Consider the following 20,227-nt stretch of genomic DNA (forward strand, 5'->3'; position numbering starts at 1 on the left):
TACGACGATCCAAACCCGATAACGGCGAGACTGTTGTATGAAATGGAGTCCAGGGGTAAAAGTGTCTCTCATAAGATACTTAAAACCGGACTCCCGTTGCTGCCGTTTCCCTTTCTGCCTTCCGAAAACGTCCGTCGGGTAAGAGATGTCGTCTCCGGCGATGGACTCGCTCCCGTCCGCCGGCGGCGGTGGCGGGTGGCTCTGCGCCTGGTCCCGGTGGGCGAGCTCCGCCTCCCAGCGTTACCAGCATCTCCTCGACCGCTCCACCCCTCACGCGCTCGGCCGGTGGATCGTCTTCTCCCTTGTCGCCCTCGCCTACGTCGTTAGGGTTTACGTGATCGAGGGGTTCTACGTCGTCTCCTACGGGCTCGGCATATACATCCTCAACCTCCTCATCGGCTTCCTATCCCCTCAGGTCGACCCCGAGCTCCAAGACGCCGACGTCGGGCCCACGCTCCCCATCAAGGGATCCGACGAGTTCCGCCCCTTCGTTCGCCGGCTCCCGGAGTTCAAATTCTGGTGACCATGTCCCATTTTGTTCTCGATTCTTTCTTTTTTTTTCAGTGTTCTTGAATCGATTGACCTTTTTTCTGTTTATTTTTTGGAGATTGCATTGTTCACTCGTATTGGTTTCGCCGCCGCCTGATTATGGAGATTTCTGCGTTCTGTTCCCTTTTTTCTGTTATGTATTGCGGTTGGGATTTGGAATTAGGCTTTGTTTCTTATGAAGATGTTTTTTTGGTTTTTAGATAATTATTATTTTTAATATCTTAATCTGATACGGAGGAAGAGATTTAGGGTTTCCAATGATTTGTGTTTCGTGGAGAAAAAAAGACTAAAAGCGCATATTGTTAATTCTTCAAATAGAAAAAAGGGAAACATTTCATTGTGGAACGCTGGTAGGCTTCCCCCCATGTGAATTCTGCTTGTTCTGTATATTGATCCTGTTTGGGTGGGGGATGGTCCGTTTCTTAAGGTTTATGCCGTGACTTTAATCTGTGGGATCCTCAGTATTTGTTTTTTAGGGTTTTTCGTTTTTATATTATCTTCTTGATATTATTAGCAGGGTTGTTGGTTTATGCAGAAGATATAATTTGCACGATGAGTAGATGAAGGGAGAGATCTTCTTTCTGATATGGTGTAGAAGTTTTTTGGTGTTGTAGAAATGCATTGTTACGCACGGCTGTTGGAGAGCGTTGGGCTGGTGGAGGGAAAACGGTCTGCAAACATCAGATACTTATCTTTGGATGTTTCATGTCTGGTCACGGACTTACAGAAATCTTTTCAATGTGCGGCTCCCATAATGGTTAAGAGCTATAAGGCTGATTTCAAAATTATGCCATGATGGATGTTGGCTGCGCACAAAAAGTGAGCAGGAAGGGAAAATCATATGGCCGGATTTGAATGATACGTTGTTGAATGGAGGGGGCTTATGGTTTGGTATCAAAGATGTGGGTTGTTGCAGAAATGCATTGTTTTGCATGGACACTACAGAGTGTTGGGCTGGTGGAGGTAATTTGTAGCAGGTTGTGTGCTTACGAAACACTTCGGCTTTTTTTTGTTTTTCCTTTTCTCTTCCTGGTGAATATAAAAAATATTGTAATGAGCAAAACTTCAGAATTATGGTGTGCACAAAAAGTGAGCAGAAATAAGAAATGGATTGAATTCTCGTAGAATAGAAGTTAAGGAACATGACATTTCTCATGTTTAATTAAATCTAGGAAAATTTGGCAAAGTTAATACAGAGAAGGTGTTTTGAATTTATTTAGCTTAATAAAGCGATTATTGATGAAGATAATGGATATTTTCTAATTATTTGGAAATATTCACAGATTCCCGTACTGAAGGATGTTTAAGAGGTTATCATAGGTCTTGATATAGAAAGCATTAAGGAAAAGATAAACAGTATCACGGACCAGTCGTTGGATGCAATAAATGTGGACATGGAAGATATTACTGTCGTTCAGTTTAAGAAGTTGAACAGGAAAGCAAATTGAGGCCTCATAGATGATAGTGTCTGTTTCAAGATTATGGTTGCACACCTTTGGTAGAAGGCTGCTCATGTTACTGTTGTTACGTTACAACACACATTCTAGGAATTCAAGATAATATCTAGAGGTGATTGAGGCCTAGTAGAAGGTAACTTTGCATTCATTTTTTCTTTTTCTTTTCATGATTGAGGCATTGCTATTTTGTGCCTTGGTTGGGAGAGGCATGAGAAAGATTTGTTTTGTAGTCTGTACTGGGTTCAATGGAACAAGAACAAGGGATAGCCTTAGAGGTCCTTTTCCTATATTTAATGAATTGCATTTAGAAAAGAAAGATGTGTATTGTGCTTAACTTGAGATGTAGTATAAAATAGCTAGAATATTTTACTTTGAATAGAACATTGCAAATAGAAGTTAATTTGAAGTTTGAACAAAAAAAATGGTCTTACATTAATAGTTCCTCAACATAACCTGGCCAAACAATTAAAGTAACTATAAAATGTCTCAAAGTTTATAAGCAATTCTTCTAAGTTAAAATTTTGTGGTCAAGGAGAGGTGTCTGCTCCATCATTCAAACAACTAAAGTAACTCTATAGAATGTCTCAAAGTTTATAATTATAAGCAGTTCATCTAAGTTAAACTTTTGTGAACAAGGACACATGTTCTTAGAGTACAGTCATAGTTGGTCCCTTTATTAGTTACTCTTGTTTGAACATATAGAGTTTCTCTCTATGTTTCTTGGGTTTGTCACTTCCAAGCTTCAAGATTACATTCTCAGTTTTGGTCTATTGCCATTTGGAGTTTTGCAGAATAGTCCGTGTAATTTAGATAATTTTATGAAGATTTTGAAGAGTCTGTCTTGGTGGTTTCTGTGGACACCTTTTTTCACAATCATCTGAAGAAAATAGAAGAAGCTTCATGATTCTCATTTCTGTCATCTCCATCAAACAAGTTTTACTAGGACATACAGGGTTCATTTGGATATTATAGGTGCAAATTATTGTAATCAAGAATTCTCATCAGGCTATTTCATGTTTGTGTGACGTGGGAAACAAAATGACATGTTCCTCTAGTTCTATAAATGTCCTCGAGTAGTAACATAAGTTGTCTTTTTTATGGAAATTTCTGTTACCATATTCATATGTGGTAACATGAGTCTTAAAGTGGTACAGAAATGTGGGACTCTCAGTTGCTGCACTTCTGATCTTTCTAGTTTTCTAAGAACCATCATTAATGTGGGATTCCTATTTACTCTGTTTGTCCTGTTGCCAATGCACTTGCAATACTAAATAGTTTTTATTTTTTCTGTAAACTTTATCAAGCCTATAGCTTTGCCGTTTTATCACATTGACATTATTGCTAATACGCAAGCCTTTTTTGCCGTTGAAGTCCAAGTCTATGTCACATGGGTGCGGGTGCAGCGCAATTCCAAAAAATTTGGACACGGGGACTCGGCTATAAATATATTAAAATATATATATTTTAAATATATATAATTATATATAACAATAAATTAACACATAAAGATTGTAAATTTTAAAGCAAAAATAAAAAAGCAATTCTTAACAACACAAACTTACCAAAATATAACACATAAAGAAGCTTGTGAGTGTGATAAACAACAAAATTTATCATAAATTTGCCTCATCGTTTGAATTAGAGGGAAGAACATAATCGAGGTAGTCCATGTTGAGAGTATGCAAATTATGTTCTCCCTCCAAGTCAAAATCTTCTGGATTTACATCACAATTCTTGGATGGTCCACAACTGCATCAAAAAATAACTATATTAGTATCTAACTTAAAACTTTGAATACAAATATTTAAATACAAACTTTGAATACAAAGAAAAAAAAGTACCTATACTCTTCTTTGGTGCGGCGAGAAATTAATCGTAGATTTGAGTGGACATAAACCAAATCCTCTGCTCTTTTACTAGTGAGTTTGTTTTTTTTAATATTGTGAATTTGAGCATATGTACTCCAATTTCTTCCACAACAAGATGATGTAGCAGGTTGGGATAACAACTTCATTGTAAGACGTTGCAGATTTGGTGTCTCTGATCCATATGTTGCCCACCAATTAAGGGGATCTTCCTCGTCCCTTGCCACGAGTGTTGCTAAAGAATCAAATCTCCTAGTAGAAAACTTGCCAAACTCACTATTTACAACCTTAAACATGTGATGATCATTAAAAAGTCTTCTCAAACATATTCTATTTCTTGATATCTCAGGATCTTTATTTGGAGAAACACGACCAACACCTATTGTCAACCATTTTTTTGCATAGTATTTTGGATTGAGAGAGTGTGCTATACAATGCAAAGGTGTATTGCTTTTATCCTATCTTCTCACTAAAACTGAATGTACATGATTGTAAAATTCTGAATCATCAAGTGCAATATCTTTCTTCTCATGTTTAAAAATGATACTTTAAATTTTTTTAATCATATTGTCTCACATTTCATAAATTCTATGAAGCATGGGTACATTTGTGTCAACTTCTCTCAACATTTCCCAAATAGGCTCTTTAAATTTAACAAAATATGTAATTTTATCCCACCAAAAATCATCACAGATGCATGTTTTGATAGCTTGAGCCTTGACATCATCTTCGGTACGATAAAAGTCTCAATCTTTATCAGTCACCATCATCATCAATGCATTCTTGAGTTGCTTAATTCTTTTCATCATAACAACGAGAGAAGCAAAACGAGTTTCAACAACTTTCAGTAACTTGAGATCAGAATGTCTATTAAATATAGAAAGAGCGTGATGATGGTTTACAAGCAAATTTCTAATATTTCGAACATCATGCTCTATTTCCTCAATCCATAAACACATTTCACGTGATGTGTATCATCTTTTGATGGATTGCATATACTTTTAAGTGCCAAATTTAAACTGTGTGCTGCACAAGGAGTCCAAAAAATATGTGAATATGTATCTTCATTTGCCAAATTCATTCATGCACGACTGCAAATTGGAGCATTGTCAGTAATGATTTGCACCACACTTTCTTCACCCACTTCTTTTATCACTTCGACAAATATCAACATCTTTATAGTCTCCAGATGCATCAACAGTCTTCAAAAAGATTGACCCATTAAGTGAGTAAGCAATGAAGTTTATTAGTGGTCGCCTTTGTATATCAGTCCACCCATCAGAAACAATCGACACTCCATGTCGTTTCCATGCAAATTTTTGGGTCTCTAACAAGTCTTCAATTCTATTTTTTTCCTCTACACGAATGACTGTTCTTAGTTTTCCTGAACTAGGAGGCACATAACCACTCAAATTATAATTAGCCAAAGATGTAATCGTATCTTTCCAGTATGGACTTCTAACTACATTAAAAGGAATTGAGCTTGAGTAAAAGAATCGACCAATCTTTTTATCAATTTCTGCTCTTGTCATGTTTTTGAATGACACTTGTATTGTTTTATTGCTTTCCATCTTTCTTTTCTTTAAAAGCTCTTCTTGTATATCACTAGCAATAGGAAAAGACAAATTAATCGAATCACTTCTCATCTCTGCAATTTTTTTCTTTTAAGCTTTCTCTTGTTCTTTTTTTAATTGCTTTAACATGTCTTTGTCAACCCCAGAACATGCCCTAATTCCTTGACCACGAATATGCAAAAGATGTGCTTTCACACGCGTATAAGAACCTATGAAAACAGTCTTACATAGATTACAATGAAACTGCACATTCCCACCACTATCACTACTAGCTTTTACTTCTTTTGTCACAAGCCTCCAAAGTGGTTGAGAAACTTCTAATTCAGGGTTAGAACTTGAACCAAATATATTGACACTACCGCTAGAACTCGTCATTATATTTGAAAAGTGAAAACTGAAAAGAAAATAAGTAAATAAAATAAAGTTAATAAACACTTCAAAATAATAGTAATAGGAGCTCCAGGTTTGTTCCCCCTGTGCAAATCAGGTTCAAACCTGCAAACCCGGTTCGAGATAGGGGGCCTACCCCCTATCTGACGCAAAAAGGAGGGGCAGGGCAAGCCCCTGCTGAACCTTATTAGTGGCAGGGGCTTCACCCTTGCCAAAAAGCCAAAGGCAACGGGGGAAACGAGGAGGGGCTCGGCCCCTCCTCGTTTCCCTTCTGTCCGGCGGGGCAAGGCTCGTCCTGGCAGCCGAGCTCCCTCCTTCCTCCACTCCTACTTCTGACCCCTGCGATAAAAGGGAAACGAGGGGCTGAACCCTTCCTCTGTGATACAGAGGCACAGGGAGGGACCGAGCCCCTCTTCTGCGAGCAGAGGGTGCAGGGAGGGGGGAGAGCCCCTCTTCTGCGAGCAGAGGGTGCAGGGGGGGTGGGGTTGGGGGTGGGGGGTGGGGGAGGGGCTTGCCTGACATAAGCGAAACGAGGAGGGGCCAAGCCCTTCCTTTGTGAATAGGAGGCAAAGAGAGGGATCGAGCCCCTCTTCTGCGAGCAAAGGGTGCAAGGAGGGAGGCTGCGAGCAGAGGGTGCAGGAGGGTCGACATACCTGTTGAGTGTTGACGGAGGGGAGACGGTGGCCGACACCTGTGCGTACTGTCGTCGGAGTTTGGATCACCGACGTGGGTGTAGGAGAAAGCTGCATGGGCTGAGGGGAGAGGCAAAATCGAGAGGGTAAGCCTCTCCCCCTGTCGATAAACCCCTTTTAGGGTTCGACTGCAGATGAAATTTGGATCTGGGTCGGGTCCGGACCCGACCCAACCCGGATCCAAAACGTATTTTAAAAATCAAAACGGATATTTTTGGACTCAGTCAAAGTTGACCGAGTCCAAAATGTGGACGGACTCGGCCTCGACTCGTTGACCGAGTCCGACTCGGCGTTGGCAGAGTTAGGGCCGAGTCCGAAGCCGCACCCGTGTCGGGGCGTGTCGATTCTGGTGCGGCGCCTCCTTAGCCGAGTCCGTGTGACTTAGGTCCAAGTACATCCTCACAGTCCCATGTCTTTGGTTTAATTAATTATTGTATACTGTCCATCTTCACATTGATGCTGTGCCTATACAATTAGATTTTATGATATTGTTCGGGGATTTAAAGGGATGCTAATTGCTAAGGGATGTTTGATGGACGATTGGGTAACTTTTTGCAAATGATTGATAGCTTAAATTTCACACTAGTTATGGTTTAACATTTTGATGTACTTGTGTTGCATGAAAAAATATGTGGATGTTGAAACATTGTTTTAGCCAATACCGTACATAAATGACCCCATTTCAAAAATCACAAAAAAGAGACAAATAATCAGAAAAATTTAGAAAAAATCACAAGATAAAAAAAAATGAAATTTAAGCATTATGAAACATGCACATGTATTACTATAACATGCAAAACACTATCGTGACAAATAATAACTAACAAAACAAAATGGTTAATATTAAAGAGTCACATTGGATAACAAAAAAAGAAAAAGTTGAGTAAACAAATTATAAAAACCACATAATAAAAAAATAAAATAAAATTTAAAATCACTAAAAAAAAATTAAAGATATGACCACAAAGAGAAATAAAACAAAAAGTGATAACAATGTATCCATTAAGTATATCAAAAGAGTATGAAATTAAACATAAAAAAAGTAATATGCCATTTCTTAGTAGTAATCTTTAAAAAAAGAAGTTTCATAATGTATTCATTAATTAGTTTCACTAATTACAATAAGCTCATGAGTTGAATAATGTGTGCTCTTCCATAATAATATTTCTCTTGTATTCTTTCTCGTCTTCACTAATCACAATAAATTAAGAAGAAACTTCTACTTTTTTGTTCACATAGTTTACAAAATAATTAAGACTAATAAATTCTTATTAATGTAAAAAATTGTTACTAAAAGTGAAAAAAATCCAAAATAAATTACCTGAAATTTTTCAACACGAAAAATGAAAAAGTATCAGTATCTTACGATATGGCATGCGTCATACGATATGGTGCGATACACTGCATTTTCTGATTAAGAGGGTATATCGTATCACATGGGCTAGCAATGCACCATATCATATCATATCGTATTATACAATACGATACTGATAACACTGGTTTTAGCTTGTTTAACCTAGAGATTTCCTATTTCACTCTGTGTCTAGAACCTTCATGAGCATGCTTTCTTTGATTAGCATAAGCATTATTGTTGGATGTAGCATAGTCAAGTCGCAAACTAACTTCAATGAAATCGATACCCAACCTAGTCTATATGCATCAATCCAAATGCTAGGAAGGTGAAGCTGCTTTATTAGTTTCCTATGTGATCTAGTATGCTACTTTGGTTGCCTATCAGAAAATTGATGCTACATTGTTGATAACTATAAGAAATTCACTTTTATTTGTCAAATTCAAATTATTAATACCTCGTTACTTTTTAAAAAAGATGTGACTTTTTGTTTCACCCAAAGCAAAAGATATTGATAATAGTTTGTGCAGCCTTTCACTTTGAGTGAGGTTGAAGAGAAAAAATGTAGCCAGAAGGGATTGCTTGGTTGGTCATATATTATATGTGCCATTGGATGGTACAAACTGTTTTATCTTTAGGGCGCAATTTTTTGGGACAAAAACTTTAGGGTGTAATAATGACATGAATATTGGTAATAGAAGGATATGACAACAACACTCATATGACATAATAAACTTTCTGATTTTTTTTCTATTCTAGCACCTTGCTTCATACCATCTTTGAGGAATATTATGTGTTTACACGATGAAAATAAATGTTTGTTGCAAGTAGGTGCTTGAACGAAAAGACTGGCTGCTCAAGATTGCTAGAGTCAAGTTGAAGGTTGCATTTTTTTTTATTTTCACCTTTCTTATGCATGAAGTTTTCTTGTTCTGTTAGGATTCATCAAGGTGGCAACTGTTTAATTGTTTCATGTGTCATGAGAGACATGAAATGTTCCAAGAATTAGTCAATCTTTCATGGTAGATTGACTACTTGGCTTGCAAAAGAATAAGCTACAGCCACTTGTGGTATGGACCCCTCTGTGTAGTCAACTTGTTTTACTCATGTAATCATCCATCATGGTGTGTTTGGAATGGAGGCCAAAAAAGGGGCAAATAGGAATCCTCATTGATGACGGCTTCCAAAAATTGAATTAATGAGAATGTGCAAGATTTGAGGGCCTTAAACTTCCCCATCTTTTGAGAAATCCTTGTATCAGCTGTTCTGATGGCAGTTGACTTTCCCCTTGAAAAGGCTATTTCCATCGATATTGATGAAATTGTCAAGACTAGATGGAACTATTGTTCTGTTTTCTGCATTAGCAAACACATGAAATGTGGGCTTTATAAGAATTCTTGCTGAGAAAAATTCTTGTAGGTGATATTCAAATATAACCTTGATGTATTGTAGATTTCCCTTTACAGTCTCCATCTGATTACGTTTGAAGTTTGCATGTGATCCAATTTGTCATTTATGAGAAACTGGATTAGGCTATCAACAAGTGAATAAATACTGAACATTTACGAAGTTGATGTAGACTTGTGGACCCACCAACGGTGGGTTGTTATGAAGATAATTTGGAAGTTGGCTTCTTTATCTAAAAGTTTAGTCTTTTCATCCTTTTGACTTAATGATCTCTTCGATGATGCTTCCGGTATATTTTCTGTGAAAGCATTGTGATAGTTAGGCTGCTAAAAGCATTATAGATGAAAAAAGAAAGGTCTAGATTTCTGCAACTAAAGACAACCTCTAATGACATTGATTCTATTGAATCACTGTCCATGATCCTTTAGATAATCTTTTGAGTTGGATAACTATCTGCTGAAGACTTCTTCATGATACTTAGGTGATGAAGGGCAGGGCCCGACGTGGTCTGTACCACGTGACCCTGATTTGGCCTCGGAACCCGATCCACTTCAGAGAATGGATGATCGGACCCAGGAACTGGATCCGATCGCAGGTAAGGTGACTCGATGTAAGGAGGTGACGCGTACATATTCCAGACGAGCGCAAATCCGATCACCTCAAGTCTTGCAGGATATAGATTCAGGTCGCGTCTCGGATCCATAGTTGGACCCGAGACCCGGATCCATCAGATGCCTTTAAAAACCCATGCCTAGGGTTTCCTGCATGGCAGAGATTGAAGATAGCCACAACTTTTCTTTTCCTGTTTTTTATTTCTTTCCCTGTTATTCATTTCATTGGTTTTTTCCTTGTTAGGTTAAGGATTAATTGATTGTTTTACATTTCATTAAGTCGAGTCCTGTGTTAGATTGATTCCTATTGAAAATAAAAGAAAATAAAGCAATCAATTTACACCACCGAGTTTGTTGGCCTGTTCTCTGTTCATTCCCTGTTCATCGCACACGCTGAGATCGTGGATCCTCAGAACCGACTCCAAGCACTCAAGAAACCCGACACCTTCACTGCATCAAAGTGGTATCAGATCGTGACACACGTTTTATGAACCATCTTTTGAAATCATTATGGGCCTTATTGAAGACCAAGCTCCAGTTCAGTAGTGCGTACCACACACAGACCGACGGCCAAACCGAAGTTGTAAATCATACTTTAGGGAACCTATTACCAAGTCTTGTAGGGGACAATGTCAAAACTTGGGACCTAGTATTGCCTCAAGTTGAGTTTGTATATAATAGTTCCATCAACCGGTACACAGGCAAGTCCCCTTTCCAGGTGGTTCATGGTCGGACACCCACTCATGTAGTTGATTTAGCCTCGGTGACTAATGTCTCAGACCCAACCCCGAAAGCATTTGATGCCATTGAATACATGCGTGATATCCACAAGCAGGTCCGAACCAAGTTAGTTGAAAGCTACGACGCCTACAAAGCTTTCATAGACCAGGGTCGTCGTGATATCCAGTTTCAAGTCGGTCAGTTAGTGTGGGTTTACCTACGTCCCAAGCGTTTTCCAGTGGGTACCTATAGCAATTTGAGTCCTAAGAAGTACGACTCTTTCAAGATTCTTCTTCGACTGAGACCGAATGCCTACCTTCTTGAGTTGCCTGATGATTGGCATATCTCGCCCATCTTCAATGTGTCTGATCTATATACTTACTGTGGCGACAACAAGTCGTCAGAGCCGACTTCTTCCCAACCAGGGGAGAATGATGCAGGGCAGGGCCCGACTGGGTCTGTACCACGTGACCTTGATTTGGCCTCGAAATCCGATCCACTTTAGAGAATGGACGATCGGACCCAGGATCTGGATCCGATCGCAAGTAAGGTGACTCGATGTATGGAGGTGACGCGTACATATTCCAGACGAGCGCAAATCCGATCACCTCAAGTCTTGCAGGATATAGATTCGGGTCGCATCTCGGGTCCAAAGTTGGACCTGAGACCCGGATCCATCAGATGCCTTTAAAAACCCATTTCTAGGGTTTCGTGCAGGGCAGAGATTGAAGACAACCACAACTTTTCTTTTCTTGTTTCTTATTTCTTTCCCTGTTATTCATTTCATTGGTTTTTTCCTTGTTAGGTTAAGGATTAATTGATTGTTTTACATTTCATTAAGTCGAGTCCTGTGTTAGATTGATTCCTATTGAAAATAAAAGAAAATAAAGCAATCAGTTTACACCACCGAGTTCGATGGCCTGTTCTATGTTCATTCCCTGTTCATCGCACACGCTGAGATCGTGGATCCTCAGAACCGACTCCAAGCACTCAAGAAACCCGGCACCTTCACTGCATCAAAGTGGTATCAGATCGTGACACGCGTTTTATGAGCCATTTTTGGAAATCATTATGGGCTTTATTGAAGACCAAGTTCCAGTTCAGTAGTGCGTACCAAACACAGACCGACGGCCAAACCGAAGTTGTAAATCGCACTTTAGGGAACCTATTACGAAGTCTTGTAGGGGACAATGTCAAAACTTGGGACCTAGTATTGCCTCAAGTTGAGTTTGCATATAATAGTTTCATCAACCGGTCCACAGGCAAGTCCCCTTTCTAGGTGGTTTATGGTCGGACACCCACTCATGTAGTTGACTTAGCCCCGGTAACTAATGTCTCAGACCCAGCCTCGGATGCATTTGATGTCATTGAATATATGCGTGATATCCACAGGCAGGTCCGAACTAAGTTAGTTGAGAGCTACGACGCCTACAAAGCTTTCATAGACCAGGGTCGTCGTGATATCCAGTTTCAAGTCGGTCAGTTAGTGTGGGTTTACCTACGTCCCGAGCATTTTCCAGTGGGTACCTATAGCAAATTGAGTCCTAAAAAGTACGACCCTTTCAAGATTCGTCGCCGACTGGGACCGAATGCCTACCTTCTTGAGCTGCCTGCTGATTGGCATATCTCGCCCATCTTCAATGTGTCTGATCTATATACTTACTTTGGCGACAACAAGTCGTCAGAGCCGACTTCTTCCCAACCAGAAGAGAATGATGCAGGGCAGGGCTCGACTGGGTCTGTACCACGTGACCCTGATTTGGCCCCGGAATCCGATCCACTTTAGAGAATGGACGATCGGACCCAGGAACTGGATCCGATCGCAGGTAAGGTGACTTGATGTAAGGAGGTGACACGTACATATTCCAGACGAGCGCAAATCCGATCACCTCAAGTCTTGCAGGATATAGATTTGGGTCGCGTCTCGGGTCCAAAGTTGGACCCGAGACCCGGATCCATCAGATGCCTTTAAAAACCCATGCCTAGGGTTTCGTGCAGGGCAGAGATTGAAGACAGCCGCAGCTTTTCTTTTCCTGTTTCTTATTTCTTTCCCTGTTATTCATTTCATTGGTTTTTTCCTTGTTAGGTTAAGGATTAATTGATTGTTTTACATTTCATTAAGTCGAGTCCTGTGTTAGATTGATTCCTATTGAAAATAAAAGAAAATAAAGCAATCAGTTTACACCACCGAGTTCAGTGGCCTGTTCTCTGTTCATTCCCTGTTCATCGCACATGCTGAGATCGTGGATCCTCAGAACCGACTCCAAGCACTCAAGAAACACGGCACCTTCACTGCATCATTAGGTAGGTTCTTAAATGAGATACATCTCTTCATTGATTCCTCCGTGTAAGAGTGCATTTTTAAGCAATAAGCTTATGCAGCCTCAAAGGGGTTAGTGTAGTTGGAGAGGACCTTGGCTGTCAGGCGGGCAATCAGGGTTCGACTCCTGCTGGTTCTACTCCCCTTGCGTAAGCCGACGCCCAGCATAGGCCCTGGGATTGAGGTCCTAGCCACGGAGTTTTATCCCCTGGAGGGTCTAGCTGAGCTCTACCTGCTACCAGGACCGGGGTTTCTCCGTGTAATAGATAAAAAAACAAAGCAATAAACTTATGCAGCTTATATCTAAATGAAAGGTGTGGAACAAACGACTAGGATTCAAACAAAAACACTAAAGCTCCCGGCAGTGTCCAAACCATATTTCAGGTCATTGCCTTTTGCTACCAATCTTCCCTTCTTTCTATGTTGCCATAATCTTTATACCTAACTCTATCTATATCCTACAACATTTTTAACTGATGGGTCTTTCCACAGGTCTGCTTGTATCCATCGATCTCATTCCCATATCCATTGTCTGACCTTGGTTGCTCGGATGGTTGCAATGAGCACATGTGAAATGTCAGTTTTAATCATATCATAATATGAAAGACTGACATATTTGGTGACAAACTCTGTCAGGTTTATGATATCTGTTTGCTGCATATGTTTGTTGAAAGAGAGAAGGCTGCTGTATGTTGGACCATATTGCTGTCCAGTTGCATGTCTGAATTCATGTTTCCTGTAATTGTGTGTAAAGCATTAACAATGGAAAATACTTTTCCTTTGTCTAGGAACTATATGTTTTCTTAAGTGTTTATGATGATGAAGTAGGTTTTGTTGCTGGGAAAACAGAGTTCACTTTCTTTCATTTTCATGAAGCAAGAACCAGTATCTATTGCATTGGATTGTGGTCAAATCTTTGTATTGTGTTTCAGCCTGCGGTCTGGTTTTGGCTTTATTCTTTATCTGGGGTTAGTAAGGCAAATTATGGGATTTAGGGCTTCATACATGAATTGAGTAATATGTAAAGACTACTTGCCTTTTGCAACTACTGTTTATCGCCATATGCATGCTGTGGAAAATTTGTAAATATAGAAGTCTTAACATGAGAATATTCATAAACATCCTTGTTCTGTGTGCTTTTGCTTTTGTGGAAAAATTGCAAATATTGTTAGATTAACATGAGAATAATTATGATATGTTAACCACCTTCATCCACTTTCTACCAAAAATAACTTCTGCATTGAGGAAAATATTCGATTTGCCAGTCCAATAATAAGTTTAACAATGATAATTGGTTTTAAATTGTGCAGGTATTCTCTTACAAAAGCATTTTGTGTTGCTTTTGTGATGACTTTCTTTCCAATGTTTGATGTTCCTGTGTTTTGGCCTATACTACTTATATACTGGCTGGTGCTCTTTATAGTAACTATGAAGAGGCAGATAAGCCACATGATCAAATACAAGTACGTTCCTTTCTCTTTCGGGAAGCAGGTACAAGGGATTCTCTCCTCTCTTTTTTAGGTCCTCATGTTTTTGTTTTTCAGAATGCTTTTCCTGTAAGTTATGTTTTCTAATTTCAGCGTTACTCTGGAAAGAAACCTGTACCTGATGAAGATGTGACCCCTCTGAAAGACTGATCGCTTCCATGGACGTAGAATAATTTTCTGATTGTTTAGAGATGCTAGAGTGTGCACGCAAGGGCGTGCACTCAGGCATTACCGGAAACTGTGGTCTGCTGTTTGCAGTCCGTGGAGGAAGTTTACCAAGTTAGTGCATGCTATTCGTGGAGGTATGATTTTTCATGCCTGGGGGGAAAATCCATTAAACTGTGAAGAAAATGTGATGGTAAGGTGGTTTCGTTTGCTGGATGATCACCTTTTTTATATTTTTAGAACAAAATTTTACATGAACTGGGAAAAAAATGTACTGCAGCGGAAGATACATTAGTGAATTCCAACATCTCGCATGAACGGTTTGATAGTAAATGTGTAGTTTCTTCTGCAATTTAATTGAAGAATTTTTGTTGAACCTTGTTGCTTGAATTGAAAACTTGTGTTACTTTTCAAGTAGTGGTTTGCACACTAAGCACAAATATAGGTGAATTCCATTTGTTAAACCTTTTGGGAAACCAATGATCCAGTTCGAGATGTGCCTCCACGTTCCCCTGCAGATGCCGCACATTCTGTATTGTGATAAATTTTCACATGAAAAATTTCATAAAATGCCATGATTTTGACATGAAAAATTTCTCCATCTTGGAGATGGAGAAAAATTTCCTGTCAATTTTTTTTTAGGCCAGCCCTCACCCTAATCAAAACACCCATCTCGTAATTGTTGCCCTTTCTCCCTGTGAACGTTACCCTGTTCTTCCCGAGGACATTGCCTTACATTTTTTCGCTGGATCTTCTCATGTTACACAAACAAAGGAAAATTTTCATTGAGAAAATTTATCATATGTAAGATTTCTTTTTCTACCCCACAACATGGAGGATGAATTTTGGCAGTTGGGACTTTTCAATATGAGTTGGCTTAATGCCACCTGTAGGTATTGGAAGTTTTCTTTCCTGAATTTCTTCATCTTTTCTGTTAAACCCCAAAACATCTTTCCTTGTGGTTAACTTAAAAGTTTGATGGGTGAACTATCATTGTCTTTTACCCGTGGTGTTACCTTTCCAACCACTGCGGCGAAAGTTAGTTGTGGATGTTGCTTGTTACCCAAAAATTTTTGGGAAACAAGTTTTAGGAATTTAGAATTCTGTCTTTTGGGGATTCAATTCTACCCTTTGGTGGCAGGGGGTCCTTTGTCTCTAAAAATATTGGAGAGTACCAATACGCGTCAGAGGCCAGAAACGTCCAAGTCTGGATTTTTGCATGTCATGTAGCCCTAGTAGACGGGTTAATTATAAGATTCCAAATAAGGAGATACCTAAGAAGGTAGGTGTTGCACCCATTGAAAATAAGATGAGAGAATCGTTTACGGTGGTTTGAACATATTCGGTGAATGCCTAATGATGCTCCAGTTAGAAGGATGGAGAAATGGGAAAATATATTAGTTAAAAGAGGTCGGGGTAGGCCTAGGAAGACATGGATGAAGGTGATAGGAAAGGATATGAATGCTTTGAACCTCACCGAGAACATGACATTGGATAAAAATGATTGGAGGAGAAGGATTCATGTGGAAGACCTAGAATGATTTTCTTTTTTGGTTCACATCGCCGACCTCAATTGTTTTGGGATGAAGGCGTAGTTGTTGTATTGTCTGATCAAGTCAGAATCCTACTATTGGCAGTACCAAGCATACGACATTAGCTGTTTGGCACCATAGCGTTCACCGTCCATCACAAAGTGACCTACACTAGAATACAAAAGATACAGAAGAAAAGATGATGCAAGTGTCGGAATCAAAAGTTCAGAAATCTTACATTGAAGTGAAAAATTTATTACCCATAATAGCACCATGATATCTACACTCCTCCCATCAGTTGTGAACTTTAATTATTTAGCTACACAAAGAGTTGAGTAATAAATAAATAGTAAGGCAAAAAATCAAACAAAAATCTACAGCCCCTCCAAAGCAAGTCATCTTGAGGCCAAACCACAAAGGGAGGGCCTCTAATTGTATGAGTCCACTTCCACTTCATCAATCCCCTTTACCTCTTGGATCATCATCAAGGCTTGCCTCATTGTTGGTCTCTCATCAGGGCGAGTGCGAGTGCACTCTGATGCTATCTCCACAAGCATGTCAAGCTTCTGGTCGGCAATCATGGTAGTGGTGGTGGTGGTGGCGGTTGATGATCTAGTGTAATCTTCTAATCCTTCTTGCCTTGCAGATTTCACCCACCTCTTAAGATCAATGGTGGCCATGAGCGACCGGACCGGCATCTTCCCCGCTAATAGTTCTAGGATCAAGACTCCAAAGCCATAGACATCAGACTTTGCGCTCATTCTTGGATCGGACCTGCCAATGCTTTCAGGTGATCTATACTCACTGTCATCCATATGAGCATGGTCCGGGAGGAAGACAGTGAGACCGTAATCGGTGATGCGGGCTTCAAAGTCCGCACCCAGGAGGACATTGGTGGACTTCAGGTTGCCATGGAAGTGTTTGGAGGCCAAGTGGATGTAGGAGAGACCTTGTGCCACATCTGCTGAAATCTTGAGACATGAGGTCCAGTGCAGAGGCTTGGCTCTGGATGATCTTGAACCTGCAAACAGCCAATGCAGAGATGTAGCCAAAGTGGGTATTCAACAAATTGTCTCATATGTCACACGACAGATACAAGCAAGCAGATTTGGTTACTCCGTTTCAAAGAATGCATGTGACACAACGGTACCAATCGTGGGTGAGTGGCATCACATCAACAAGGGAAGCACGGGAAAGTGACATATTTTTTACCCACAAAAAGGAACAGTCTTCAATTCATGAATGGACATTTTACTCTTTCAGGACACACTGACAATCAGTATAGCCTCACCATGAATGACTGATTATAAATGCACGAGGGTGGAGTAAATGGCAACTAATGGGTGGCAGGGGTGAAATATCATTAGGAGTAAGTAACTATCACTCTGCAGAGTGTACTCTTATCGACATATTAAACAAGGATGGACAGGAAGGATCACATGACCATCATTGTCTAATAAACTTATTTAAAGCCTAAAGACAACCCCAAGGTGTTCCAAGCCATGTTAATCAGAAAAATGGTGTGAGAAAGCAACAGGAATAGAAAAACAAATATTTTCAACCTAACCAATGACCACCTCTTACATTTTACTACTTTCAAGAAAGAGTCTATCGAGGGGAATCCTTTCAAGGGAGCACCTTAATTATTTTGTCCAAGTGGATGCTGGTAAAGGAAACAAAAACATGAATTATCTGGATCTTCGAAGTTCCTAGTACTAGAAAAGGGGCATCTAAATTCCTAGTTCAAGACCATGACATTGATGATGCATAAGAACATCCAAGCCAGCTCTGATACCGATAAAAATCAAGAATCTGCCAGATTTTTGCCTTTCTCAAGACAAGCACAAATCTCAAGTATCTAAATATCTGTAATCTGGCATCACTTCAAGGTTCAACTTTTTGGCGGTATCAGAAATACGAAGAATTTCATGAATTGGCATTGCTATCACTGAGAAAGGCTATGTTTCGGCATCAATTCAAACGCGACCAAGTTCCTGAACTGCAACTATTTCACTGCTAACACAACTAGCAGCAGAACACGAACTAGATCACATATCTCAGTCAGGTAACCGAAAGCTTTTGTTATTCATGAAATTGGTCGCGGTTAGACTAATGCCAGCCATACACCTAGTTCACGATCTTGGTCATGTTTTGCGTGACAAAACCCCATTATTTACACCACCAAACCACCAACGAACAAAATTCAAAAGAAAGCAATCATATTTTCCAATCTGAGGTCACCTCACAAAACCCTCACCAGGCACACCCATCCATCATTCCATCCACAAACCAATCAAGTAATCAACCATCTTTACAGCTACCATCTTGATCCATTGATCCAAAGGATCCCCCACCGTCCATCTCTCCCCAATGCACAGTCATGCTCACCATGGCATCTATGCCAGAGCAGGAAGAAAACAATATCAATGGCACCATTTTGCCACATCTTTTAAGTAACAGAAACAAGCAATCAATCAAGCAAAGAAGCAAAAACAAGAACTCAACACTCACCATGTATGAGAGAGAAGAGGCTGCCATTGGGCTGGTACTCGTACACAAGAAGCCTCTCCTCCTTGGCCTGAAGATATGCTCGCAGAGGCACCAGGTTGGGGTGGCGCAGGCTGCTCAATGCCTCCATCCTCCGCTCGAACTCGTCCCTCCCCATCTTGGTGCAGCTGGCGTCGAGCCTCTTGACGCTCACGATCAGCTGCCTCTCCATCACGGCCTTGTAGGTGACCCCCACCGTCCCCCTCCCAAGCATCTCCGCCGACGCCCTCAGCAGCTCCTCCAACGCGTAGGCCTGCGCATCCCCGCCGCAGAACACCAGCTTCCCGCTCCTCACCATCTCCGTGCTCTGCTGCGCCCTGCTGAGGCTACCCCTCCCCAGCTTCTCGCTCTCCGTCGTCGTTCCCACCGAGAAAGATGGTGGCGGGCACGGTGAGTCCCCGCCTCCCTCCGCCTTCTCCTTCCGGACTATCAGCACGCCCACCGCCCCCAGAAGCAAGAAGAACCCCGCCAGGACCAGACCCATCACTACTCCGGCCTTCCTCGACCGGAATTCCTTCTTCCCCTCCCCTTTCCCCCCTGAAATCTGCCGCTGCACGCTGGGATCTGGCGCCCGGACCGACGGAGTGACCGGGAAGAAGGGCGCCGACGGGCACGGCCGCGAAATGGGTGCTCCGCAGAGCCCCGAGTTTCCGGCGAACGACGTAGAATTGAACCTGGAGAGGGTGGTGGTCGCCGGAATCCGGCCGGAGAGGAGATTATCTGACACATTGAAGACAAGAAGGGAGGATTGGTTCAAGGGAGGGAGGGAGCCGTTGAACCGGTTGTCATGGAGCTGTAGGGAGTAAACCCTCGAGAGGAGGCCGATCTCCGGGGGGATGCCGCCGGAGAGGGAGTTGTGGGAGAGGTCGAGGATCCTCAGGCGGTGGAGGGACTGGAGGGAGGTGGGGAAGGGTCCGGAGAAGGCGTTGTAGGAGAGGAAGAGGGTCTTGAGGTTGGTGAGCCTAGAGAGGTCAGGGATGGGTCCGGTGAGCGTATTCTGCTTCAGGCTTAGGACTCGCAGCTGGTCCAGCCGGCTCAGTGTGTCCTCGGCGAAGACGCTTCCCAGTGACTTGTTCTCAAGGGTCAATCGAACCACCCTCCCCTGCTCGCACTCCACACCCTCCCATTTGCAGCAGGACACTCTAGAGGAGAAATTGAGTGTGTTTTTGGTGTCTGAATAAGACTTGAATTTGAGCAGAAATGGGGCATCTTGGTTTGTTATATCGTTGGTAGTGTTGGTAGCGGTGGTGGTGGTAGTGTTGGTAGTAGTGGTGGTGATGGTGGTGGGGTTAGAGTGAGAAAGAGTAGTGGCTAAAAGAAGAAGAAAGAGAAAGATGGCGGCCATTTTTTCTGGTTTTTTTCCAGTGGTTTCTTAGTGTTGGAGGGGGATGGCCATTTTTTCTGGGTTTTTTCCAGTGGTTTTTTAGTGTTGGAGGGGGAAGAGGGAGTTTAACATCATGGGAGTAATGGAGAGGCGAGACAGAAAGGGGGAGGGTGAACTGTGGAGGTGTGGGCTGTGAAGAGTGCTCAAGAGTTACGTGACAAAGTCCGTGCTGGGTG

At 41.2% G+C, this 20,227-nt stretch overlaps 1 protein-coding gene and 1 pseudogene across 2 annotated transcripts; one reads left to right on the plus strand and one right to left on the minus strand.

Moving 5' to 3' along the window:
* The first annotated feature begins 114 nt into the window (after positions 1–114).
* LOC149834903 (protein RER1A-like) lies at positions 115–14,964 on the plus strand. Of its 2 annotated transcripts, none has more exons than XM_090011603.1 (3): positions 115–519; positions 14,247–14,427; positions 14,517–14,964. In XM_090011603.1, exons 1-3 carry the CDS (start codon positions 146–148, stop codon positions 14,571–14,573), a joined length of 612 nt encoding a protein of 203 aa, XP_089867729.1. In that variant the 5' UTR covers positions 115–145; the 3' UTR covers positions 14,574–14,964. The 2 variants fall into 2 exon arrangements, with proteins under 2 accessions (XP_089867729.1, XP_089867730.1); XM_090011604.1 differs by having other exon boundaries at positions 14,532–14,964.
* A 1,450-nt stretch (positions 14,965–16,414) lies between these two features.
* LOC149834904 (putative inactive receptor kinase At5g67200 pseudogene) lies at positions 16,415–20,089 on the minus strand (annotated as a pseudogene).
* Between the last annotated feature and the right edge of the window lie 138 nt (positions 20,090–20,227).

The sequence above is a fragment of the Nuphar pumila genome, chromosome 6 (assembly GCF_984573655.1).
Source record: "Nuphar pumila chromosome 6, dmNupPumi1.hap1.1, whole genome shotgun sequence".
Classification (NCBI taxonomy): Eukaryota; Viridiplantae; Streptophyta; class Magnoliopsida; order Nymphaeales; family Nymphaeaceae; genus Nuphar; species Nuphar pumila.

Coding starts and splice junctions, on each gene's coding strand:
- LOC149834903 (XM_090011603.1), top strand. CDS start 146: ATGTCGTCTCCGGCGATGGACTCGCTCCCGTCCGCCGGCGGCGGTGGC. Junction 520..14,246: donor CTCCCGGAGTTCAAATTCTG/GTGACCATGTCC, acceptor TAAATTGTGCAG/GTATTCTCTTACAAAAGCAT. Junction 14,428..14,516: donor CTTTCTCTTTCGGGAAGCAG/GTACAAGGGATT, acceptor TTCTAATTTCAG/CGTTACTCTGGAAAGAAACC.